We start from the raw sequence: 27,597 nt of genomic DNA, 5'->3' as shown, positions 1-27,597 counted from the left end.
TTATTGCTTCTTAAAACAGCTTTTTAGTAAAAAATTAAAAAAATTTACATAAAATTTGCTTTAAGAAGTAGAAAGAAAACTGCCCCAAACGAAGCCTTAATTTCAGCATCCTAACAGATGAGAAGGATTTGGTTCTCACCATGGACTATGATAAGGACAGTTACAGAAGTCACATCTATGCATGTCATGTGGGAAAAAACAATGGGCTGAAATGATTGAGAATAAAATACAACGAATGTTTCAGGACTTTATTGTAGAACTAAATATCAACTGATTCCTAAGAAGTAATTCATCCAAACTAATAGCATCTAAGGAAAGGAAAAAAATAGAATAAAATAAAACTTATAGAAGAATATCTATTATTCGAGGGACATAAATGAGGCGATATGCAGCACAACAGTACGTATCTAATATGCAATAAATTATAACATGCAGATTACATATAGAGTTTTATTTTGTGTAGATGATAGTATGCAGTCATGTATTTCATATATATATTTCTGTTTTTTAATGTACAAATCAAAAACATAAGAGCCACATCAAAATAAATTGAAATAAATAAGGAGTATGCAACTGTATGCTTCAGAAATCCATGCATAAGTATAAAAGATAACTACACTTACTAAATTCTACTACTAAATGTCTGGAATAGCTACAGTTTTCTATTAAGTTGATCATAAAGTTGTTCTGAAGAAAGCAACTTACAATTCTGATTGTAAGAAATAACTTCTTACTACAATTTTTTGAAAAATAATAAAAAAATGATAATCAAATAAAATTATTATTATTGTCTGAAAAGCAAAGCAACAAAAAAACTATCCCTAATAAATCCTAAACAATTATTCAAATCTCCTATACAGACTAAATAAAAAAATGTGAAATATATTGTGAGTATTCCCAGTTCAAGGGAATGTTTTATTCATTTCATATACCAGCAATTGGTATTACCATGTGAAAAGAAGAAAGCACTTATGTTGAGTCAAAATAATAAAAATTTCCATTGGAATCAAGCGCTATATTAGTCATGTTGTATGAGCTGCAAAAATAGAAAACTCACTCACACAACATCAATCCTTACTCCAATATGTGATTATATAGCTTTGAAAATTACTAACATTCATCTTCTATTTACTCTTATAAGACAAAGCATATAATAAGACCTCTAACAGTCCCAAAAAAGGCTTATATCAATATAATGGCCTGCAGTTCAGGACAAGAACAAAGAGTGGTAATGCCTATTAATAAACTATCAAGATCCTTGCAACAAAAGAAACATACCCAATGGGAGGCTCCTTCGATCCAGCATGTTTCTTAAGATAGTTTAACAATCCCAAATCATCCTCACAGGAATTTATGAGGAACGGAATCAAAGTCATCAAAGTCTAATCTAGGTCTTTCTCTCCCAATCTGGAGCAATAACATAAAGTTCATCAGCAGAAGTTTTATCCTAAGTAAAAAAAATACAAAACACAGTCATGAATGAAGGGTTCTACCTTTGTAATGTAGGCCGGATCACAAGAAATATGTTCATCTATTGCAGTTAGTTTCTTTGACAAGGCCATCAATCTAAAAGCACAAGTAAAGCCACCTTAATGGATTTTAACCCCATGAAGTACATAAATGCACCAAATCCATCAAGAATTTTTCATCATACTCAGCAAGTTGGTTACTATGAAAATTATTGAAAACGTGCTATGGTAATTAAGAGTCTGAAAGACAATAACAGTAGTTGACGAATGCTTTGTCTTAATTTTGAAAATGAAGGACCCAAGTAATCAATTACAAAGAAACTGGCACTTTGACTTTTCATGCAGTCTCTAATAGGTATGATATCAATCTGACTCCAATCAAGATTCACTCAGGTTGAAATTGAATTTTCAATGCTTGTTTGATTTTAAAATATTCAACACTTGTTTGGCCTACTAATATGAAAGTTTAATATATAAGCAATTGGAATCATATTCGAGTTAGATCAAAGATCAAAATAAACTCAATATGATTTCATGCGAATTGAGCTTGAAACTCAGCTCACATAGACTGAGCCAAATTCAAGTGAAATTTTAGTTTAGTAATAGACAAAATGCATTTTTTTCATGATAATAAATAATGATAATTTTTTCTTGACAAACTAGAAGATATCAGCCATACAGATTCCATTATGAAGGTACTCAAAGATAGACAAATCATATTTATCAATAATGAGTTGCGCAATATGATACAAGTGTAAGGATTAACTTGAAGAAAAAAACTATCATATGATTATAACAATACATAATAATAAAAAATGAAGAATATTAAAATATAGGTTTATATCATCATCATTAACCTTATCCCAACTATTTGAATTTTGAAATAAGATTATGCTTTTGTTTCTTCATAAAACCCATATTCAAATTCAAAATAAAAACTAACTGATAATGCTTTGAAACATGATCACTATATAGGTCGAAATATCCTCATTTTCCTCATCATTGTCATCTTCTACATAATATTTTTCATCACACTATTAGTGCCATGTGCTAATCTAGTGTAGGCAAACCTTTAGTTTGCTAGCTTCCTTGGTTCCTTGATAATTATTTGTGGGCGGATTTTCATCTAAATGGGCTTGGCCTATTATTCTTTGGCTATTTGGTGTTTGGAGGATTGGGGCTAATTGGGGGGTTGTCTTTTTTGGCATTGATTGCTGGGTTCTTGTGTGTCGAGCTCCTTTCTTGGTGGTTGATCGGCTCCTGGCTATTCCTTTCCTGATTGTTCGGTTTGTGGTGCTGTCGTGCCTTTTCTATTGGGTTTTCCCTTGTTCTGGTTGGCTGTTTTGGGCACCTGCTTGAGTGACTTTTAAGCTCTTTTTCCCTATTTAAGGGGGTTGTTTTGCTGCTATTTAAGAAGTAATATGTGATGATTTTTGGAGCAAAAACCTGAGGATCTTTTTTAGCTTGCGAGCTAGTCTTCTATCCCTTTCTCCTCTTATAATTCGTCTTGGACTTCTAATCTCATTCTTCTCTCGAATGGTAACCCTTCCATTGTATCTTTCTTCTCAAACTACAAAAAGTTGTAAGTTGTCATTGAGTCGTATTTGTAGTTTGTCATTTTAGGTGTTGTGTCCCTTTTATTTTATATTATAAGGTGTTGTTATGTCATGTTTATTATGAGTTTGAAATGGTGTGTTTTTATTTTCTAATGATGCTAGCTTAAGTTTGCAATGTCTATGGTAAGGAAGTCAACTTTGTTTGCAATCTTAGTTTAAGTCTCTTTTTGCTCCCATCATAATCTATATAACTTATAGGGCAAATAGCATATGCTAATTTGATCCTTTGTGTCTTTCAATAGTCGCAGTGGTGAGGTGCATCTTATTACACTAAGCTATAACACATACTATTTTACACTTGGCAAATATGAGACAGACCTTCGACTTGTAATAGTTCTTTGTTCATATTATAATTTACATATGTAACAAGTAATTTCCAGAAATGTGACTTTTTCTGATGTCCCACTAACACCTTGATCATTAAGAAGCTGTTTCCTTACCTTTGAATTGATGAATCAATTTGGTCAATCATCTCATAAGTTTTGTATTGCTCTGGATCCTCATGAAAACTGACCATACCGTCCTTCTGATTAATTGTTGCAAATATATCCCCATCTTGAATCTAGATTTAAGGAAACGAATCATAGCTTCAGAAACTGGCCAGAAACTTATAACAAACTGCACAAATATAATACAAGGAAAATTACCATTTGAAGCACTCGCATTTCAGCTTCTTTTGAGGTGTTTAGGTGAACCGCATTGGCTATATCTTGAAGTGACAAAGTTAGGTAAGTTTGAGTCAACCTCTGGATATTGCGCTTGTACAAAGATGAAAGAACTTGTTTAACCAATCCAAGATTATTGTCCTGAAAGAGCATATGCGTGAATAAAATGTCATCAACGTAAAATGAGGATCCTGTTGAAAATACTAATATACTTCATAAACCTACCATATTTTCTTGTAACAATCCAAAACATAACGAAGTTAAAAAGAAGGGCTATTCCAAGCATGATGCGAAGAAATGAATGAAATAATAAAGGTAGATGGAAACAGCTAGAAAACACAGCCAACAGTAAAATTATGGTAACGAACAAAAAATGTAATCACCAAAAATATGACAGCATAATCATTGAACCATCCCAAGGGGTCAGCTTTATAAATCTTTCTCCCACATTTTTATTATTTGCCACATTGTGTTGACTCTATTTCGTGCAAGCCTATCCACACATCTTTTAACCAGATTTAACTAAAGCTCTGCATTCATTCTTCATTGTTTATCCTTATTTTATATATTTATCTTATAAATTTATCTCCTGCTATAAGTAGTAAATGCCAAATCACAAGTTTATTTTCCACCATATTATCTTATATTAGTATACTTACATCATATCCCTTATAGAATCATTGCCGACAACAAGCAACAGGAATGAAAATAATTGAGGATTTCTTTTGATTTTTTTAATGTATGATTTGCTATGGAGAGAAGAATCAAGTATAGGGGAAGAACCAGGTAAATAAAGAGGGAATTTCAGAGATTAGTCAAACAAATGCCTCAAGGAAGAGTGATATAAGATAAAGAGGAAGAATGTATGAAGAAATTTTAGAATGGACAATCAATCCTACAGGGATGCCAAAAGAAAAGACTTGATTCCATCTTCAAAAATTAAATTATAAGACTCTGGGCAGTATTCATAAAAAAATTTAGATTTCATTCTTCTAGATTTACTATGACACATTTACTTTACAAAACATACTAGAACCAAGCAATCTTTGAAGGTTTTGTTCGCCTTCACATAGATAAATTATGTTTGGGCTAAGAAACCTCAAGGTAAAGAAGTCAATGAGATTATTTTGAGTGAGATATTTTGGCCAAGGGTGACATGTTATCACAACTACTAAGCCGTTGGTTCATGCTTTAAAAATGGTTAATGTGTTTAAGAAACAAGCTATGGGCTGTATTTATAATGCAATAGATAAAGGCAAAAGAATTGATAGCATAGAACTTTGGAAGAGATGAGTGCAACTATAAGAAATTTTACGAAATCATAAATGAGAAATGATAGCTTCATCTGCATCAATAATTGCACGCCACTGATTACTAATTGAATTATCAATATTAATATGCTAATAAAAAGTCAACCAATCTCAAATCTCAAATTTGGTTTGTACCACTATATGAATAGCCAAATCAATAACTCAACTAAAAGATCGAAGATTGATCTTTAGCTGGTTGCTTCTAAAAAGAAGATTTCTTTGGATTATAAAAAGTCAGACATAGTATCAAAATGTTCCCCAGGTAAATTTCCACATTTATTGATTGAATTTCACAAAATGTATATACTATTCTAATTGTGTTTTTTTTAAATATTAGTTGAGTAATGGCTTCACTTTAGACATAGCACTCCTGAACTATAAAGATTTTGTAATAAAAGTACTGGGTTTTACATGCTCTTCAATAGGGTGTGAATGAAATTGGTGTACACTAAGTTCAAAGAGGAGAAACCATCTTACTATCTTAAGGAAGAACTCATTGGATTAAAACATGTACAACAAGATAATAAAAGATGAACATATGAAAAAAAGACAATTTTGGAAGATTATGTAGACCCATATTAGTTCATAATTATGTGCCAACAAATGATGAATGATTTATGGATGATGAAAATAAAATTAAATAATTAAAATCACAAGAAGAAGATCTCAATGTTGAATTCTTTGATGGAGGAAGGAATAAGAATAACACAAGTAAAAAAAAAAAGTAACAAAAAGGATTAACATAAAATTTCTGTAATAGCAATTATAACATCGATTTTTTATAATTTAATTATTATTTTTTATTATTTTTTTTAATTAGGGAAAAGAAAGATGAATGAAATCGAACATGAGAATGATTGCAAGGATGTTGACACAACTAAGAATAAGGTAAAAGAGAAAGCATTCCATTATAATGATGATTCTAATGAAGACCCACCAAGCGATGAGTTTAAGTGCGACTCTGAATTAAAAAATAATAAATTAATAACTGAGATTATTTATTTATATTGAATTAGAAGAAATTTATTTTTATGAACATATTTTGACTTACAGTGATCATACTTTGATGTTAAAATGTTACTTAAGTTTTCATTTTTTTTTTAATTTGAGGCTTACAACCCACCTCATGAATAAAAAATGACTAATATCCAATTGCATAATTCTAAACCTCCTCAGATATAATGTGAGCAAGAGCAAAAAATGATGAGTAATGATGCACATATGTGCAAATAGTGAGAATTGATGTACGATATGTGTGGCTTTGCTAGTTGCAGGCAAGCAAAGGATGAGATGGATGAAGTATTGTGGCTTTTGAAGAGATACAAAGTGAGAGTTGATGAATGAAACAATAGAAAAAAAAAACTATAAATCAACATGTGTGGGGTAGAGTGTGAAGGATTTTTATTAGGGAGAGAAATAAGGAAAATACTAGAGATAAATAACAAAGAAATAAACAACCGGAAGAGATAGGAGTAAGAAAGATGAAAAGGAGAGAGTGTGTATAAGAAAGGTATTATATGATAGGAGAAAGTGTAAGATGATGGTTGAGCAAGGCTAGAGGTCATGAATGGCCATGGATATTTCTTCATCTATAGCAATTTTTAACTTAAAATTAATGTTAAATTCATGAACTTTGCCTTTGATATCAAATTGACAACATGATAGGAAACCACCCAATTTAGTTCTAAAAATTATCCCCATCTTTATCCATATTCTCTTACAAATAGACCCAAAAAAACTTAACTTTATCAAAAATATGATCAAAGGATTTTTTGGAACATTGTCTGATAATAGTGTCCTTTAACTTATATATCATGCCCTGAATCTTTATTTGATAATCCCAAAGCCTCTTAATTTCTAAAAATTCCCTCAATTATTCTACAATTTCACATTAGATGTCCTGCAAATGTGTTTAATTCCTCTACCACTTCTATAAATATTTGAATATATTTTATAAGCATCTCCACAATCAATATAAAATAAAAATAAAAATAACCATAGGATTATAAAAATTGAGAAATGAATGATAATTTTGTAAGGGTTCTAAGAAAGAAATGATAAGAAAACGAATGGACACTCACAGTTTGGAACTTCTCCACATTAGTCTGAATAAATGCTTCTAGCTCTGAAAATTTTCCTGTTGCATACGAACTAGCCAAACCAACATACGGCTGCCAAAGGAAGAACATGATGAAACTTCTGTCAAATGCTAGGCTCTCCAAAACAAAACATGCATATAAATATTGGAATGGACTCTGATTTAGCTAGTCTGCGACAAACTAATGTGTTCTTGTATTACTTCAAGTAGCATCTACTAAAAAACATTATACAACTAATCACAGGGCCTTCAACACAACAAAAAGAAAATTTTTCTTTCATATTTAAGTAAAAGCATATCAGCATAATTAAATTCTGAAAATCAAATCTGTGTCAAATATAACTTTTTGACAGAAGAATTGCAAAGAAAGAAGGCTAAACGCTTGTTAAATAAAAATTAGAAATGTTCTTTAAACGCTTGAAAGAAGGCTAAAGCATATCATCTCACCAAAATGTTCAACAAAGGTTGTGAAAACTGTAACGGATATAAAACTGAAAGGAAAAAAGGTTCGAGATTCAATGGTTCGACCGACGTGAACCAAATGATGTAATAAAAATTCAATTACTTAAATAATACTTAAATGACATAATAATGATATAATAATTATGAAATAATGTAAATTTATTAATGAAAACAAATAAATTCATATTAAAATGATATATTCTATAACTTTAAATTTAAATATATTCGATCTTTAAATTTAATTCACCTTTAACATAAAGTTAGTTCACATAATAGTTATAGATTTAATATAATTAATTACTTTTATATTATATATTTAGATATAATTTATAACTTTAAATTATAAAATTGCAGTTAGAAATCTATGGAGAGGTGTGGTTGGCCTCTTCCTATGGGTTTTATAGGAAATAGCTTTATGATCTTATCATTGAATTTGAAAACAAGTATTCTCTCTACTATAATGAATGACACTTAGGTAATAAAGTCAAGGCCTTCCTAAGAAGATATGAGTGATCTCCATAGGAAGTACATCATTCCATATATGATCAACATAGGTTTCATTATTATAGGGCATTAAACATCTAATTGTGATAGGTGATGTCTGGTTCACCCAGCTCACATGGAAAGGCTTTGGGTGGGGTTTAGTCTCAAGGCCTAGTCTAGTGATGGCATGGGTAGACATGACATTGATCACACTTCCTCCATCTACAACTATTTTGCACTTCTTTGCATATGACATATATGAAGAAAATATTTTTCCTTCTCCAATCCTCCTATCCCCTAGATGCAAATAAACATCTCATCACATCTAAAGGATCTCCCACATGCTCAACTTTCTCTGTAGAAAAAGGAGCATCATCATGACTTTCCTCTGCCTCATTATCCACTTTCTCTTCTTCTAATTCTTGTTCAGCTTCATTGAAGACATGATCTTGGCCTTACACTAATGCTCTATATGACCTTTCTAGTGATATTTGAAATATATGATATCCTTAATCTTAGAGGATGACTTAGGTGTACTTTGACTTGGCTAAGCACTAAAAAAAGAGTGTCGGTCTAATCGTAGACCTATGGGAAAAATATGAGAATGATTCAAGAGATGAGTTTGGATCTCTAGCTCTAGATGAAGAAGTCGCCCTCTTATGCTTCTCTGGGAGTAAATTATAATGAAAAGCATCTTTTTGGATTTGAAGGTCATGTAACTCTCTCTCTCTCATATCTAATCTCACTCCCAAGACATATAGTAAATTTGTTAGCTAATTTCCACAAATATATTTATATATTCTACCATTTGTTGATTATCTTGCCTACGGATCATCAACTGTTCATGTATTTTCTTAACATGGTTTCTAAGACAGTACTTAGCCCTTAGTATTTCTTTCATCTCTACCCCAATAAGATGCCATCTACCTAACTTTTATTCCTAAATCAAAACTTTGGTCTAATTATTTTTTCAAGGCCAACAAGTTCATTTTAGCAATGGCAGTTTTTTTATAGTCATTCATTTGGCACCAATCAAAAAATTCATCCGTTTGTGTAAGCCAATCTAAGAACATATTGGGGTCATGAACTCCATCATAAGTAGGAGCATTTATCTTAACCTTCTTTTGGGGTTTAATTAAGGCTTTATGATTCTTAGGTTGATCATTTCTATAGAAATTCCCAAAAGGTACCTTTTTTAGATTGAATGTGCTCTCTATGCTTTTCAAGCAGTCATCTCCTATGGTTTCGATTTCAATAGATTTTGAGCTAGAGTAGGTGTTTGAACTCTAACACTCAAATTTTGAACTTAAGTTGTTAAGTTCAAAATAAGCTCTTGAAGTTTGTTATACTTTTCATCAATTTTAAGAGTCAATGCATGTATCCTCCTATTAGTATTTGGTTATTTTTAATATGAAATACCTTCTGATTTAAATAAAATGCATGCAAATGATTTAAAAAAAAAATTACTTCTAAGTATTCACAAATTTGCAAATCACAATGAAAAATAAACTAACACAAAATAACTAAACTAGAATTAGAATAAATTCCAAAATTATTCAAAGTAGGATTTCTAATGTTAAAAGGAATCAAAGTGAGGTTTTAAACGATTTAGTAAATCACTCCACTTATTTGGTTGCTCTCAAGTCAAGCAGGGTTGGGTAAGTTTAAGGTTGATGGATAGATCAAAATGTGAAGGCAACTAATTAGTAGTTATGGAATTGCATAAAGAATATAATCTATCCACAAAAATTGCCTATGGAAAATAAGAATTCATTAAAGAAATATCACTAAGTCCAAAATACAAAGATTACCTTTTTTAATTATTTTGGTGTTTTGATAATTTTTTGTTAACTAAAAATTGGCTACATAAATAAAATAGCAAACATGAAATACAAATAGGACTGAATTGTTCTCCAGAATTTTAACTACAACAACTCCAAATCAATTTATTATTATTAAAGTATAAGATGTGTACTAAATATCTAGAAATTTTGGTAGAGTCTTGAGGAGTTTAGGTTGTTCAAATGCTTTCAAGGGTGAAACTAGTCTAGCAATTTTTAAAAACCTAGCCAACCCTAACAACTAGGAATTCACTTGGATTAAGATGGATGGAATAAGATTGAGATCTTTCATGTAGCCAAACCCACGTAGTGGGATAAAGGCTTGATGTTGTTGTTGTTGTTATTGTTGTTGTTGGATTACAAATAGAAGAACACAATTACAAAAGATTGTTGTAAGGAAAATTGCATGAAAATTAAAATGCTACTCATCAGAGTAGTGGTTCAAGAGGATCACCCCATCATCCCCTTGAGTTCATCGGCCACCAAGCTACCAAAAATCTTGGATAATTCTCTCCAAAACATATAAGCAACCAATCTATCTCTTCATTTCAGTCTAAGAAATTTTTATACAACTGAAACTACATGAAGGGACACACCCCTTTATTTAAATTCAAAATAAAGAGTGAAAAGGAGAAGAGGGAGGGGTCGTCCGCTTGATTCTGTCAACTAACAACCGCCTACAACCACTACCTTGTCTCATGCACAAGAGCATAGCTGGTCCTTGCATCGTTTTCCATCACTTGGACCTAACCTATTAAGCACTAACAAAGCAAATTACATCCATTGATCTCTAGCAAAGGAAATTACAACACGATGTCATCCACACAACATTTAATAACACAATAGCATGAAAATACATTAAAAAAACAATACAAAATGATGTAAGCCTTCATGGTTTTTTCATGGATTGAGTTTCATGTGATCTTGCTCTAGTGATAGGACCATCTTCATGTATTACATCAGTTTCCTAACATTTTTCTTTGATTAAACTTTTGTCTTGTGGTCATTGCCACAAGTTGCCTTTAGGAAAATGCTTTTGTCCATCTTTTTGAAAGAGGACAATGGCAATAAGTTATTTATATTGAGCTTTTGTAGTCATTGAGAAATGGTTGTTGATCTTTTTCAATGAGGCAACACTGGCACGCGATAAATGTCGTGGCGCTAATTAGTTAAAAAAAGCCTGTCAATTCAAGTCCTAAAGCGAAGCACCACAACATTGTCTAATACCAAGTGTCACAGCACTATAGTGACTTTTGACCATGCATTCAATTATCATTTGACTGTTGGTCTGACTGCTGAGCACTGCGGCATTAGAGCACTCAGTGCCGCAGCGTTTGGCCAAATTATAATTAGGGGCAGAGGTACGTTCATTTTATTGCATTCAGATTTCCTTAAAATTCCTGAGCTTTTTAGTTGCATCTTGTAATAAGAGATGGCACCTAATATCACATCTAAGAAGAGGAGGGGCACCAACTCTTACAATTCCCACAAATTAATGAGCGCAAAAGCGGAAGATAGATATAATCATTCAATAGTTCACAAACACATAATCACAGAGAGAGAATTGAGGAGTTCAGTGGCTCATATAGAGCTTACCTTTGTTAAAGAAGGGTTGGGAAAAATTTTAAGATCCCTTTGTTTGTATAGTTTCCTAATGTTAGGAAATTCTTCGCTAATGTAAAGGAGCCCCAAAACAATGAAGTGTATGATAGGGGGAAGTGGGTTCCAGCAGATAGTGTTTGAATTAATAAATTATATGATAACATAAATATAGAGTTTGATGACTCTGTTTTTATTCATGCCCTCTAGATTCTAATGAGATCCTTAGTTTTTTACTGAACTAAATACGAATGCCCAACAGAGATTAAGAAGGATAGAATAATGAACTTTCATGCATTTGCTATGATTTTAGAAGCAAAAGTCTCGCATTATTTCATTTCTACTAGGTTGATGTCCAATAGGAATATTAGTGAGGTGACTAAAGATAGAGCATTCATAAATTTTGCTACTAAAAAAGTAATAAGTACAGATGTAGGTAAAATAATTTATTAGTCCCTTTGGAACATGATTAAAGGGGCAACTTCTATAGGATTTGGGCATTCCTCTTTTGTTTATTCCTTGTGTGCCCAAGTAAGAGTCTTAGGAGATCCTAGGGAGGAGCAATTTTTCCTTAGAGGTCCTCTTATAAAAAATAAGGTACAAAATTTTAAGATTCCTAATAGGGAGCCTGGTGAGAGTTTTAGCCAGCCTAGTCAGCCTAGGATTAGAGCCCCCTAGGAGATCAAGCGTCTGATCTCAAGAATCAAGTGTAGGGGATGCATCAGAGGATAGAGGGGACGGAACAAAAACTTTATCATAGGATGGAGCACATGAAGGACCAACAATAGAGGCAGTTCCAATATGCTGGTTATTTTAACTTAGCATTGATTTTGATGTTCAAGAACTATAATTTCAATGCAGTCCAGATCCAATCCATTTTCCAACAGCTCCAGCATATATACCTTAAAATGGTCCTAATGCAGCAATAGAGGAGGAAGTAGAATAGTGAGAGAGAGTCCTATTTTGTTGTTTTTGTTTTTGTTTGTTTTTTTTTTTTTTTTCCTTTAGTTTCTTGTACATGTTTGGGGGAGCTATTTGGTGTAATTTTCTTGTGTTCATTCACCAATCTGGAGAGGGAAGGAGAGAGGGTGTGAAAGTCGAAGAGAAGTGCTCTTGAGTGGAGAGGAACTTGTACTCCTTACAAAGCAATTTTTAGCTCTTTCTGACTTGATTTCAGATACTTCCAATTTCTTATCAATGAAGTTTATATTTGTTTGTATTCCAATAGAATTTAGTTGCTAAAAAAATTTCATTATGAATTTATGATGTGTAGTGACATGTGTAACCTAATTTAGGTCTAAGTTATAAACTGTGATGAAAGATTATTTTGTGCTCTTCCATACTTAATTTAATAGTGGATTAACCATCCTCAAGTTTAAAAGTCGGTGTGATCTATGACTTTGATGGAGGCATAGTGGAACAACAAGGACATGGATAAAATTCTGAAAATGTATAGACCTGGTTTTCAGGATTTTGGGATCTCTAAGAAGATGAGTGTCATGAAGTAAAGGTATGATTAACCAGAGTTAATTATACATTTATTAGAACTCTAACAAACTTGACAGAAATGAGAAATAAATTGAGCTCTGATCCCCACAATTTAAAATAGATGGACTGATTTACATCACACAGTCACCAAATCCATCATACATTGAAAACTCATTTTAATTTGAAAAAGTCTAAAAAGTTATTGACCTATTTTCTTTGGCATCTTTAAAACTAATCATTTGGCAAGATAAATCTTATGGTTGAAGAAATTAGTACTTATAAAAATTAGCATATCAATATTCTATGAAAACGATACTCAATCATTATATTACTTGAATGGCACGTGCACTTGCATAACACTATTTGCAAAAAAGCGAATCACATTTTTGACAATGACTTTTGGGTTAATCAAATCTGATCTGAATTTATCAAATGCAAACACTTTTTCTAGCAGTTCTTTTTTCAAAGGTGGTGTAATTGATTTGTGATTCATTTAAAGTTCTACTAATATAATAGATGGCATGAAATTTAGTCTTTGCCCTAACACTGCCTTTTGAATTGCCCTGACACTGCTACGCAAATATATATATATATATATATATATAATTATAATGGAGCATTGATTATCATTAGAACTAGCTGTCAGTGAGTTCTAAATTACAATATAACCACACTAAGAATCAACATCAAGTTTGTACCTTTTTTAAATAATGAAAATACTAAAAAATAACATTCCAAATGTGGACTATTGCACAAGTTCATTGCATATAACATAACTATAGTTAGTGAAAACTCTACCAAAACTAATAAGAAGATAAAAATTAGAAAAATATTCAAAAGATAGGAGACAAAGGATTTATAGAACAAAGTTTCAGCATATGATATGTAATTTTATTAAGTGAAAATTTAAGAATTATCAATTAATATTATTAATGATTAAGTAATAGTAAGGCTTGATATGAACCAATCTTGTATTCATTATGCAGAAGAATAAAAAATAGATAAGGATATAACTTCCAATTTAAACGGTAAGCGGTTAAATTGAAAAAATGCCTTGAGAGAATTATGAGAGAGAAAAACATAAAAAGGGCCTAATTGAAAGTTTTGCAAAATTGTGCTTATATACCAGATATATTATATGCAAAAAGCCAAGCTGAGTGTAAATAAAAAAAAGGCTAATCAAGATGGATTTGTGGCAAAACAAAAAAATATAAATTGACAAAGGATTATATAATAGGGGCCCAAACAGTAAAAGATGTTGAAAATAATATAGAACAAAAATAGATTTAGATGGTTCAAGCATGTACAAAAAAGAGCAGAAAAAAATATCAACCAAGCGGGTAAATAAAATTAAGGACACTACAAAGAAAAAGTGGTGAACCAAAGCTAACATCGATAGGAAATGTGCAAAAAGATTCTTGTCAATATCAATCAGCGAAATTGAGGATGATACATGAAAAGTAAACATGTACATTTTGGATCCATCATTCTGCAATTTGCTCAATTAGATTTCAAAGATCTGCAATTTGATCCCTGCATTTACACTAAAATTAACATTCCAGCCCAACAAATATGTGAGCCATTTATCAAATCAATAAATTCAAACTATGCATTCAATAAGGTTTCACTAAGGTAATTTTCATCAAGAGAAAGTACTCTGCTACAAAAATCATGGCTTCCAATATCTTCTCCCATAACTATGTTAGCATGACCAAAAAAAAAACCCTCCACTTTCAGCATCATCACTTCTTCCACCGTAACTACATCCAATAATGCCCTCTTACATCACACTGATGCCATTTACTACTTCGCTGGTCTGCTGCCCTATGATTCAGCACCATTATTTTCTGCTAACACTTAAACTCTCCATCAGCAAATTCAAGTAATCATTGCAGCATTGAGCATACAAGAAGGAACAATATGCAAATCTTTCCTACTTACAAGTGCATATCGTCCTACAAGTTGTTCCTCAAATCTTAATTGATAACATAATCACAGGACATAATCAAAGGCCTAGCAGTAAATCATGAACAACTAACTCCAAGAAGAAAACAAAAAATGGACTAAATTGCTCGTAATTTGAAAGCATGGAAACTACAAAGCCAAGTAAAAGGGAAGGCCAAGAATGTGAGATGCATTCATATTATTAAGAAAAAGAATGGAAGCATAACATAATTTAATCAAAAAGGATGATAAACCTTCAACGCAAAAAACAGAGAGTTTTTAGGATACCTGAGCATAGCTTTTCAGACTCCTTAGCACAGTTGATGCAGTATATTTTGGAAGCGAAGGAATCTGTCAAAGAAAACTAGTTAATCAACAGTACAAAACTGCTTCAAGTCCTTTTATCAGTAAAGCCAAATCTAAGCAATTAACTATGCCAAGACAATTTTCAGCACACTTGTCTAAATAGAAAGGTGAAAACAATAAGCAATCAAAAAATTCTTTCTCGTGCATGTTTGAAGACCCAATGGAGCATCTGCGAACACATACAATTTTAATTTTATCTTCCTATCTTCAAAGAAAAAGGAATGACAGTTAAGAGTTTTCCGGGAGACATGAAAAATACATTGGCATAGCATATTAAAGAGCCCACAAAGTGAGAGAATGTTTCTTTATTCTATCATGTTCCAATTACTCTATGATGTATGAATACGGACACAACACACCATGAACACATGGTTCTTTTTACTAAATTATTAATATTAATTGAGTACTTCAAATACCTGATAGTAGTATCTTCTATTAAAATTATTAAAGAATGAAGTATAATATCATATACTTCACATATGAAGCTTACCTATAGTAAAAAAAGAATAAACATTGTTAATTATGATTAAATTTCAAAATCTATCACTTCCAATAATTGTTATTTATCAATAACACACTAATATTAGCATTCAGAAGAACTCACTGCCATATATTTTACTGTCATAATGTTGTCTAAAAAATGTCAAAAAAATCTAAAAAATGAGTAACATTAATGCCCTCTTCGAAATAATCAAACCAAATATTAATATATGAGCATATTGATAGTGCATCACTGATTCAAGTTAATACACTTAATACCACATACATCATCACCACAAGCACCAGTACCTTCTTCAATAACACAATATTTCAATGAGATAAAACATAGTTTTCAAAGCTAGCTCTTCAACAGAGAGATTAGTAGCTTCAAGCATTCCAATGATATCCACTGTAGTAAATACATCAACACCAACGCTATACAACTTAGTTCCTCAAGTATATTTTGGGCTCCTAGATAAAAGGTGGAGATTTGCGTGCGCATATACCAAATATTCATCTCGTCGAGTGATCTTGTTCCTCTTGAGTAAATTGAGAAAAGAATATGAACACCAATTTCTTTCACAATAAAATGAGAAATATGGTTGTGCTAGAAATTTAGAAGCCAGCCTTTATAACTATGGCCTTGTGGGGAACTAACACCATAAATCACCCAATCAGCCCTCTCATTTAGAAGTAAAAGCATCACAAAGTCAAAAAAAAAAAGAGTAAACAAACTCCAAATTCAATATTGCTCTATCTTTAATATTTGGAAAAAAAATTCTTCAAATATTTGTTACTCTCATTTGATACCTCCATGTCTTTATGTGGAGCAAAATGATTTAAAGTTTCACTAAGCCAAGATGACAATAATACTTAATAAAGAATGCAACTAATAATTAAGATAAATGGCTATGAGGCCTAAAGCATTAAACACTGGTTTGAATTAAGAAAATGGATTAAGCAATAAAGAGAAGTGTTGCTTTCATTCCACTTTTGCAAAAAATGGTCATACACCACCTTATAAACGGGTGATTCATTTTCTCTCTTTCATTCATGTTGATATAATACTGATAGGAAGTGCTTGTATTCACAAGCAACCTATCCAAAATCGGCGAACCAACGGCAGCCAAATGGCTGTCCACAGCAGGAAAACAGCAGATTTCTGCTGTTTACAGCAGGAAAACAGCACTTGTCCGGGAAAATAGGATAGAAAACTCAAGAAAAGACTTGTATTCCACTTAGACGATGAATAAAAGAGCAAGATACAATTGATCCTCAATTCGAGAGGAGGATCGATCTCTCCCAAATCTCTAGACGCCGCTAGAGCCCAAAGAAATCCTAAATCTACGAGATCTCAAATTTCAGCCCAAATTCAAGATGCCCAAACCCTAGGAAAATCTACTATTTAATGCATACAAATCAAAAGGAAATCCCTAAACAGTCCCTACATTCAAATTTCCCTCTCAAAACGCTAAAAAACGCTTCCTAAAATGATCTCTTCGGCTGGTCGGGCCGCTCGATCTCCGCAGGAGGCGGAGATCACGCGACATTTCGCGTCTGAGCCGGTCCCGTGCGGACCGGCTGGACCGGTCCAGTGGACCGGTCTAACAAATACCCCTTTCATATTTTAAATCACAAACTCACACATATCATATATAACGTGGAGACAAGGCTTGTTTGTAGTAGCTACTCTTAACATCTCATACATTGGCTCCATAAAAGAAATAAAATAATCCATATTTTCTCACTATAAATCATCCAATTTATTCTCCCTCACAAACTTAGCCTAATCAACACCATCTTCTGGATACGTGCTCTACTTGCCACTAATTATTATGATTTGTAATCCGTATTTTATAATTTGAATAGCCCAAGATAATGATTATTGATGTAAAACAAGTTGTTATATTTAATAGTTTTAACTTCAAAAATTTATTGAAAGTTGAAAGCCTCGTTAAAAGATTTATGATGAAGTTCTTTATGAATTTAGCATCTCTTGCAATGTTCCTGATCCAGTTACATTCTTCATGAGTGCTCTCTGTCACGACCCAGCCCTAATACTCGATTTAACGAGGCGGGTACTGAAAGTCGGACGGTATTACAATTTCATCTCAATTTCAAATAAAATCATATTAACAAAAACTTTTGAATAAACTGAACAGTCACTAATCACAAAAACTATAAATCAATCAATATCAAAAGTAATCATTTTCATCAATGGTTTTATCTGTTGTCATTTGTACGTCATCTTCTATAAACAAGTTCTTCTCTTTCAGTCATTTCTTTTCTTTAGGGGCTTACCTGAAACATTTAAATTCGTGGGTTGAATTTACTAAGTAAACTCGGTGGGTAACGATAAAAATTTAATCATGAAAAATAAAATATACATTACAAATAACGTTTAATATATGTTTCTTTTATTCATTTCCCTTAACTTCATTTTATTCGTTTCAATCAATTAATGCATATCATATTATCCTTTTTCCTTTTTCCTTTTTCATTTATTTTTCATTCATTCATGCATAATTCATATATATATATATATATATATATACTTTTTGTTTGAATTCTATTTGCATGTACGAATCATATACATATGTATGATTGTTTTCTAAACTTTATTTTTTATTTCTTTGACATACTTATTTCTACATATCATTTTCTTTCACATATTTGCATTTGTACATACCGTTACTTATTTCAGGAAATCATTTCCAACAGTAAAAGAAAACATAAGTCTGAACAATTACATATCTACTTCTTTCACGATAAAAGTAGAAAATGACATAAAGAAAATTTAAACTTCTATAAATACACACTTATTTGCTCCTCCAATAATCGTGTAGTTTTGAAAGCCTTTAACTGTTCACAAAACTAAAATAATTTTAAGAAATATTAAATCTCAATTTAAATATCTCAATAAACTTTGGATTTCTTTCGTACCTTGCAACAGGTTTACTTTATTGTTGAATTCCTTGAAGAACCCAACTTCTACAATTTGATTTCCTTCTTTCTTATTCATTAAATCCATAGAATATAACTTTCATAAGAAATAATTAATTATAAAAATTTAACTAAAATTTTACCACAGAAAAATCACTTATAATTGAGAATCTCTAAATTCTTCTTCCTTCTCCAAAATCCTACACCTTGCCTTCAATTCCTTTCTTTTCTTCTATGAAAAGTGTATCTAGGTTTAGATGAAATAACCTAAGACAATTTATAAGAAAAAGGAAAGAAAAATTTTTACAAACCTCCTTCCTTCTCCCTCTTGATGGTTCCTCTCATTCGTCGCAAATTCTCCCCAAATTTATCACTTCTTATTTCTTAATAATAGGAAAGGAGAGGAGTCGCTAAATCTTATCCCCAAACACGTTGGACAGCTAAAAACGATGAATCGAAACTCCAAAAATCGTTCTCGCAAACGTTCAGTTGCCCGCCCTCTGTTTCGCGAATGGCCTGCTTGCGATTTAATAGGATAGGCCGGCCGGTTCGATTTAGTTGAACCGTCCTCGAAATTAAAGCAAGGAAAAGGAAACGTACCTTAGTTAAAGAGATCAGGATATTAACTTTTCATTTCTGATTTTTTTCTCCCAGGTGGCATCTCTTTCTGATCCATGCTTCCACAAAACCTTCACAAAAGGTATTGCCTTATGCCTCAACAGTTTTACATCATAATTCAGTATTCGTTCAGGTTCCTCAACATATTTCAAATCAGGTTGCAAGTCAATTGATTTGGACTGGATTCTCTTTGAATCATCTGAGACATACTTTCGAAGCACTGATATGTGAAACACATTATGAATTTCTTGCATATGCACTAGTAGATCCAATCTGTATGTCAGATTTCCAATTCTTTCTATGATTTCAAAAGGTCCTATAAATCTTGGACTCAGTTTTCCTGTTTTTTCAAATCTTTGCACACCTTTCATTGGGCTAACTTTTAAAAAAACAAATTCTCCTACTTAAAACTCAACTGGTCTGTGTTTTGCATCATAATATTTATGTTGTCTATCTTGAACTGCCTTTAGTCTGTCTCTGACCAGTCTGATTTTACTAGTAACCTCATCTACCAGTTCAGTTCCAATTACCTTTCTTTCACCAGTTTCTACCCAACACAGACGTGTTCTACATTTTCTTTCATAAAGAGCCTCATATGGTACCATTCCAATGCTAGCTTGAAAACTGTTGTTGTAAGCAAATTCAATCAACAGTCAATTTCCTCCATAATCTAAAACACATAATCACATTTAATCCACCAAAGTTTGAATTGTTCTTTTTTATTGCTCATTTGTCTGTGGATAAAATGATGTACTGAAAGTCAGTCGTGTGCCCATAGCTTCCTGAATATTCTTCCATAATTTAGAAGTGAAACGAGCATCTCTGTCAGAAACGATAGATTTTGGAATTTGAAAGGAGACAGGATGAATTTAAAAGGCAAGGACTTGATTATGATCGAAGTGGTGTCGAATTTGAAAGGAGAGGTGTTGAATATGATCGAAGGGTTGCTGAATTTGAAGGAAAAGGTGGGTTGTAATAAAAGGTTTGGGTGCGAGAGGAGGAGAGATGATTGGCACAATTGGGGGGAACCACCCCCTTGGGGAATGGAAAATTATAAAGGGAACAAAGGGAACGGAGGCAGTCCGAGGGTGAGGAAACTGAAAAAGTCAATCTTTGAGGGGGAGGATACGTATGTGTGGATCTACAAGGTAGAAAGATATTTCTCTGTCAATGTCAATGGGTTGACGGAGGAGAAGAGACTGATGGTAGCGGGCCTTTATTTGGAAGGGAAGACTTTGGCTTGATACCAGTGGAGGGGCATGCGATGATCCTTACGGAGTTGGAGGAAATTCAAGGATTGTTTAGTAGAACGTTTCCAAACGAGCAAGGGAGGAGACTTCCACGAGTAGTTCTTTGCCTTAATAAATGATAGGTTAGTGATAGAGTACCGAGAGAGATTCGAGTATCTTGCCAGCTGATTGAATCGCCTTCTTGAGACAATGCTAGAGGGAAATTTCATGAAGGGACTGACACCAGAGATCCAGGCAGCGGCTAGAGTAATGAGGCCTCATGACTTGGGAGAGGCTATAGAGCTAGCTTAATTGGTGGAGGATCAAAGACACCTGGAGAGAGAGATGGGAGGCAGCAGCTCAAGAGTTCCAAACAGAAGGAACACCACCTTTCTGGCACCCAAGGAACCGACACTCGGTACACTTCGGGAGATTCTGAAGGAGAAAACTGTAGGAATAAGACCGGGGGACAACTTCAAGAAGCTCACAGAAACGAAATTACATGAGAAAAGGGCGAAGGGGCTCTATTTCAGATGTGACGAGAGGTATGCGCCAGGGCACATGTATAAAGACCGAACTCTTCAGGTTCTTATCGTTTGTGATGAAGAAGGAATTGAGGAGTGTGTTGTCTTCTCAACTTCCGGAAAAAGGTGCATCATTAGGAGGGGAATATTGTTAGACAGGTCCATTGGACCGATTCAACCGGTCCATATTGGACCAGCTTATGAGCAATAGAGGCGGTCTCTTCTGCCTCTTGCATGCCGATCAAACCAAACAAAGCAGGAAGAGCGTATTAGTAAGGTTTTGGGAGAAGTTTAGGAGGGAAATTTGAAAGTAGAGACTATTTAGAGATTTCCTTTTGAATTGTATGAATTAAATAGTGTGTTTTCCTGGGATTATGACATCTTGAATTTTGGATGAAATTGAGATCTCTTAAACTTAGGTTTTTTTTGGGCTCTAGTAGTGTCTAGATATTTGGGAGAGAGAGATCCTCCTATCAAATAGAGGATCAATTTGTATCTTACTATTTTCCTCTGTTAGTTTGTGTTCTTGCAATAAAATTCCTGCTTTTCTCTGATTTTCTATTGGATTTGTGGAAATTTCTCGCTGTTTTTTTTTTAGATTGATAGGATTTACTTCAAATCTTCCAGTGTTTCCTATCAAAAAACTCTTCATTCAAGAGGTATTCTTTATATTTATTTTTATAAGCCATTTCAAAATTTAAATTTTGAATGCACATCCAAATCTACATGAAAAATAAAATCACTTATAATATTAATAATTTCAGCATTAACAATAATCTTTAAAGCTATAACTATGTCTTTAATCTTATTAATTTATACAATATTATCTTTTTTCAAACTCTTATCTATAATCACCCCTACACCATTTCTAGTACAACTCATACTTGAATACTAAAGGATAAAATATTAAACTATCAATCTCCTTAGCTTTTTCTCTAACCCATTTAGTTTCCTAAATATATAAAATATTTATCTTCCTATAAATCATAATATATATTATTTTCATTTATTTGCATGTAAGATAATATATATTTCAACTTCTTATCCTAATTTAATTAATGGACTAGCTTTTTTGCCCACATCGATCGATGATGTGGGAACCCTTGCTTATTTAATAATGTAACAACTGCTGATGCAGTAGCTCTAGCACATTTTTCATTGTATTCAAGTCATACAGCACATCGCTTCTAGGAAACGCCCTATCATTAACATAATATACTAAGGATTCATGCCAAGATTGTTTAATAAGTTTTACGCTGGTTGTTGAGTACCTAAGAAAACTCTTCATTTTTCTCATCTAAGGCTTGAGACCTGACAACGATAATATTATATATCCACCCCACTATAATAATTTGTCAAGGGAAATAAATTTAAGATTATTCTCAACTCACAAAAAACGAATGTCTAATCAAGCAATATCGTTATGCTCTCTCTCAAAAGATTTCATAATAATAAGACATGACATGTGTCCTCTAACAGATAATTTCACCAATAAATGACACTACTAAATAATGATTATAATTGAAACCCTCTAACGAGGAGGTTTTTAACGGCTCCACAAAATAATATTATTAAATTGCAGTCATAGGGAGAACCCACGTGCTCCCCATTAGCTCGAGCCCCTTGAGTTATGAATTTAAGGTGCAATTGGGCACAAAGCCCTTGGTCAACTAAGGTTAATTTAAAATTGTACTCATAAAAAACAACTATCCCAAATCTTTAAGGCCCTCTTGGACAATGCAATCAATGCCTATAGAGAAGGATCATTCGGTCAACTTGAGCTGATAACCTCCATTGACTAAATAATGGATCATTACAATTCGTCTTAAACTATGGGCGGTGTATTTCCTCAATATAAAATCAAATTGCTGCTATAAGCTAAACACTTAGTGCCGTCCAATCAGCTTTAATCGTAAATTCTCTCTCATCGCTAGAGAGGACAATTAATCATGACGGATTACACTCATAAGTAATCTAAAACCAGGTATTGAAGTGCTCATAAAATAGGGGCAACATCTCTAGGTAGTCTTTTGCAATCTAGTTTACCTTCTAAAAATATAATCCTAAACATAACACTTTTAGTAGAGACAATTGTGAATTTTTAGTGCCCACGTGAATCTGAGAACTTTTAATTCATAATCCATTACTTGATTTAGGATTACATACTCCTATGGCAAGAATAAAGAAAATTTCACCATTAAAACTTCATATCAATTTGTTGAACAGTAGACTAGAGAAAGCTAGGCCTTCCTTATTTATCCTACTTGGATTGAGAACTCAAGTTCTAGCAAAACTTGCTTACAAGTGTCTGCTTGGGGTGATCATAGCTATTTGTAAAAATAGTTATAGAGTTATTTCAAGAAAGCAACTTTTTCTAAAGTTGTTGTATGTATTTAAAATATACTTACTTTTGAAAAAAATCAGATAACCGCATTCTTACAGCAACCATATTCTAGCAAATCCAAATGTCAAAAGTAGTTTCTCACTACAGAAATTTCTAAATAAAGTCAATAACACAATAGCTAAATAGACGTAGAACAGCAGACTGAAAAGAAATGCAATGAAGAAGCTTTCCAAACACTAAGTCAATTTACATCCTAGCACAAATTGAAGAAAAACGGAAGAAAAATGAATGTGACTAGGAAACCCCATCAATTATTACACATAATAGTCATTGAAAATGTTTTTGGCTTATAAAGAAGGTTTTAAAAAACATTTAACAGAAACATGGAGAAAAGGTCAAAGAATACAAATCACAAGTGGCACAATGAAATATTATGGCATGCATGAACAAAAAATTGAAGAAAGCGACATACCTGCCCAAGATGAATAAGCGCAACAAGAATATATTTTTTGTATGCTTCTATAGCTATCGCATTAATCGTTGACATTGGTGCAGTAACAACCTGTCAATTGCAATTTACTATCAAAAAACATTTGAAGGCAAAATTAGCATCCAAACTGTATACTAGTTACACACATTATGAAGACACTCCAAAGCTTTTGGAAATCGCTTTAACCCAATGTTTATCATTCCCCTGTCACTCAAAAAAAAACAAAGGAAATCAGTGATATTTCTTCTACAACTACGTTTAGAGAAATGCCATAATGATACTACGACATCTAATAAATTAATGATAATACAAGAATAAATAAGAATCCAAAAGTCCTGATCAATCTTGATGAAGATAGTTACCAAGTTAATACAATGAAACCCTCAAAGAGAATTTAATATAAACAGAAATGAAAATATGAACATCGTAGAATAAGAAATGACAAAATACTATAAGTCCTTCATATGGAAAAAATTCATCATATCAATACAAATGAAAATAATGCATTAGTTTTTCACCTATATTTTAATAGCGCACGGCACAGGAAGGGAAAGAAGACTTACCCTTCCAGCATGTATTTTGTGATATAAAATATGGATTGTGTCATTATATCAAAGGCTTGTAGTGTTACTCAATATGTTTCACCCGTATAAAATGGTAAGAATAAAATAATAATAATAATAATAATAATAATAATAATAATAATAATGATAAATGCTCCTGCCGAGCTGAGATTTTCATCATCATCATTACCCTTGTCCCAACCATCAAAACTAGCTTTATGAATCCCCGTCTCCATTAGTTTTGTTAAAGAGAATTGGAGAGGGAAAAGACTTAATTTTATCCTACAAAATCATCCCTATTTATAGATCTATACAAGATATCTTAATAAAGAAACAAAAAATAATAAATCATGCATAATTGTCTTAATAAAATCCTTCCTAAATCAGCCCCCAAAATATAGGAGGAGATCGACATGATCCAGGTGAGCCTCCCACGGATCCCCATGCTGGCCATTGGACCATACTCCCCCTCAAGTTGGGGAATACAAATCTGTCATTCTCAACTTGGTAATTTGTCCCAGAAAAGTAGAGTTATCAAGTCTATAGGTAAGAATGTCTACAGCATCAGTTTCATCCTTTTCCTGCATCCCATGCATGTCGGTTTCACCTTCAATAAACTCTTATTGCCATTTCTTTAGGAGCAGCACATCTACATCACCTTCATACAATTTTATGTGTTCTTGTACTTTGATCAAAAGAATCAATAATGTCATCATAAAACCTCTGATCATCTAGCCACCAAATTATTATCTTTGAACCAACAATTGTGTCATCCAAGCCTTTCATATGCTTTCGAGGTCCCAATGCCACTTATAAGCCCTGAGCACACTTCCATCTTAATTTCGATTTACCAGTATCTTTAGCATGAATGTCATCTTTAACCAAATCTTTCACTATAGACTTTTGAGAAGAGAGAACTTCCTTTAATTTCAATTCTTTGTCTTCAACCTCAGCATGCTAAACTCCTTTCTGCACTTAATGCCAGTAGTTTGGTTGTTTTCTAAGAATCTCACTATAATTTTTCTTTGAGATCCATTTCTACCTCCATTACTTGGAAGCTAGTTGTCAGAATTACTCCGAGCATTTTTCTTATTACCAACTCCATAATGATCATTGTTATTTGAAAACTGCAATGAAACATTTCTTCCTCCTTTGCAAGAACTTAGATTTGACCTTCTATCAAACTTTTATTATACCTGGATCCAAGCTATGTTTAGTATTAACTCTAGATTTACTACTATGATGGAGAAATTCATCCTTTTTCTTTGCAGCCATGGTACATCATTTCCATTCTGAAAAGATCCATTATTCGTCACCGGTTTGGAAGATCCATCTACAACAGCAACAGATTTTTCAAGATGAAATTTTTCACTTTCCTGTTATACAGATCCCTGAGGCAAGTCATCAGAAAGGAACCGCTCAAATAATTTATGGTCAGCTTCCTAATTTTCACCAAAAGCTTTCTTTTCAATATGTATCGCTGGGTAGGATTCCCCTGAAATACAGCAGCAACAATTTTGTTTAATCACTTAACAAAGCACCATTGTCATTAAATAATTTAGCCAAATAAGGCTTTAGTTTCAAGAAATAGTTAACAAGCACTTTCTCAGCTAGCTTCTTGGTTGTATATAGAATATTTTTTCAACAACTTTCACACCATCCAACAGACATGAAAGAAGCTGTGTAGAAATACTTTCAATCTCCTGCAAAATAATTGTCATAATACACTCCATTAAAGAGAAAATAGTATCAAAATGCTTTGACCTTATTTTCTTCAAAAAATGTTGAAACATTTTCAATATCAAATCATCACAATCAATATCTAACATCAAAACACAGGTTAGGACCTTTGCAATATCTTCAATTATTGAAACTCTCTTCAGAAATGAACGGCTTGACAACTCATCCAAACTCTTGAAAGCTCCAACAATTAGCTCAAATATCTCGTTCATTATATCATCATCATATGGAGCATCTAGTGTTGTTATTCTTGTTATTTCATTAAGAAAATAGGCAATGGAAATTTTCACATCCATGTTTAAGTGGCCCAGAAGATTCTTGGAAACCAATGCCTTCATAGCAGTCTGACAACAGTCAAAATTGAAGTATATGGAGATTGCTCTACTCTTAACAATAAATTTTCAGCTTTATCAAAAAGTAGCAAAAGTTCTTGTAAATCGGATGGAGGAGACGCTAGCATATTCCCAATATCTTTAACCCTATCCTCAATATTTGCACACCTTTAAATGGTATGGAGACTCAATGGCTGCAAACACTTACATCATTCAAAGCTGAGTGCAAACCTGAAAATCTTATATAATTCAACTTTATGTATCCCAACAAGTTCTAGATGTGCACAAGAGAGGCCGCAAGTATGACAATAAGGGCTCTAAGCTCTCGGTCCCACGCAGGCACGCACAAGACCACCGATCTAAGCATTTGATTTTTCCTAGATACGCATAAAGAAACTTCTGGTCACATGCCTCTCTCATCCCATTTCGTCACACGCATGCGAGAGGGGTTCACAAGACATTTGTCTCTCTCGATCGAATGCAAAGACTGGTGTTCTCAACCGACTCCTCCAAATGAGATGAACCCATTGAAGCAAAAGCCTAAATTAAGGGTCTAAAATATAATTGGAAACTTCATGACATTAGGTGAATGACCAAATGATCTCCAAATTTGGCATGCTTATAGTTAAATCAAGTGGCTCAACGAGATGAATTCAATAAGCCCAAGATAACTAAATTCTGACACATTAAGGCACTCAAAGGATGAACAAGTGTTTTATAATCAAAGGAATTAATATGGGTCTTCTGATGTAGTGTTTCAAATTTTCTTCATATTTACGGGCACATGAATCTCAAAAATCTCTAAATAGGCCCCCACTCTTTAAGGCTCAATGGATTAGGAGCACCACCGTTAGGCCTCCGCCAAGCCATCATCGGCCAACTATCACAAGCTTTAGGCAGCCATTGCCCGATTACAGTGATGGGGACATCAGATCAGCGTGCAAGGTTTATCAGTGACGTGGCCGCCGATCTACAGCCACGATCGAGTCCTTG

At 33.0% G+C, this 27,597-nt stretch overlaps 2 protein-coding genes across 2 annotated transcripts in view; both read right to left on the bottom strand.

The window, feature by feature from the left end:
* Positions 1-952: 952 nt before the first annotated feature.
* Positions 953-24,212, bottom strand: LOC110116124 (COP9 signalosome complex subunit 3-like). The gene is made up of 8 exons (XM_028696537.1): positions 24,116-24,212; positions 23,952-24,041; positions 15,264-15,326; positions 7,142-7,231; positions 3,733-3,891; positions 3,526-3,647; positions 1,494-1,566; positions 953-1,407 (listed from the first exon to the last, which is right to left on the bottom strand). Exons 1-8 carry the CDS (start codon positions 24,167-24,169, stop codon positions 1,342-1,344), a joined length of 717 nt encoding a protein of 238 aa, XP_028552370.1. The 5' UTR covers positions 24,170-24,212; the 3' UTR covers positions 953-1,341.
* Positions 24,213-25,002: 790 nt separating this feature from the next.
* The window catches only part of LOC110097039 (MAP/microtubule affinity-regulating kinase 3-like), a 21,249-nt gene continuing 18,654 nt past the window's right edge, over positions 25,003-27,597 (bottom strand). The window contains exons 3-5 of the mRNA XM_028696525.1: positions 26,380-26,616; positions 25,729-25,908; positions 25,003-25,113 (exon numbers count right to left, since the gene is read on the bottom strand). Of these exons, the coding sequence (XP_028552358.1) occupies positions 25,003-25,113; positions 25,729-25,908; positions 26,380-26,616 (528 nt within the window). The remainder of the gene's footprint in view (positions 25,114-25,728; positions 25,909-26,379; positions 26,617-27,597) is intronic.

This window comes from Dendrobium catenatum, unplaced genomic scaffold (assembly GCF_001605985.2).
Source record: "Dendrobium catenatum unplaced genomic scaffold, ASM160598v2 fragScaff_scaffold_760, whole genome shotgun sequence".
Lineage (NCBI taxonomy): Eukaryota > Viridiplantae > Streptophyta > Magnoliopsida > Asparagales > Orchidaceae > Dendrobium > Dendrobium catenatum.
Note: the sequence above shows the minus strand (reverse complement) of the source record. Positions and strands in the feature narration are given on the sequence as shown.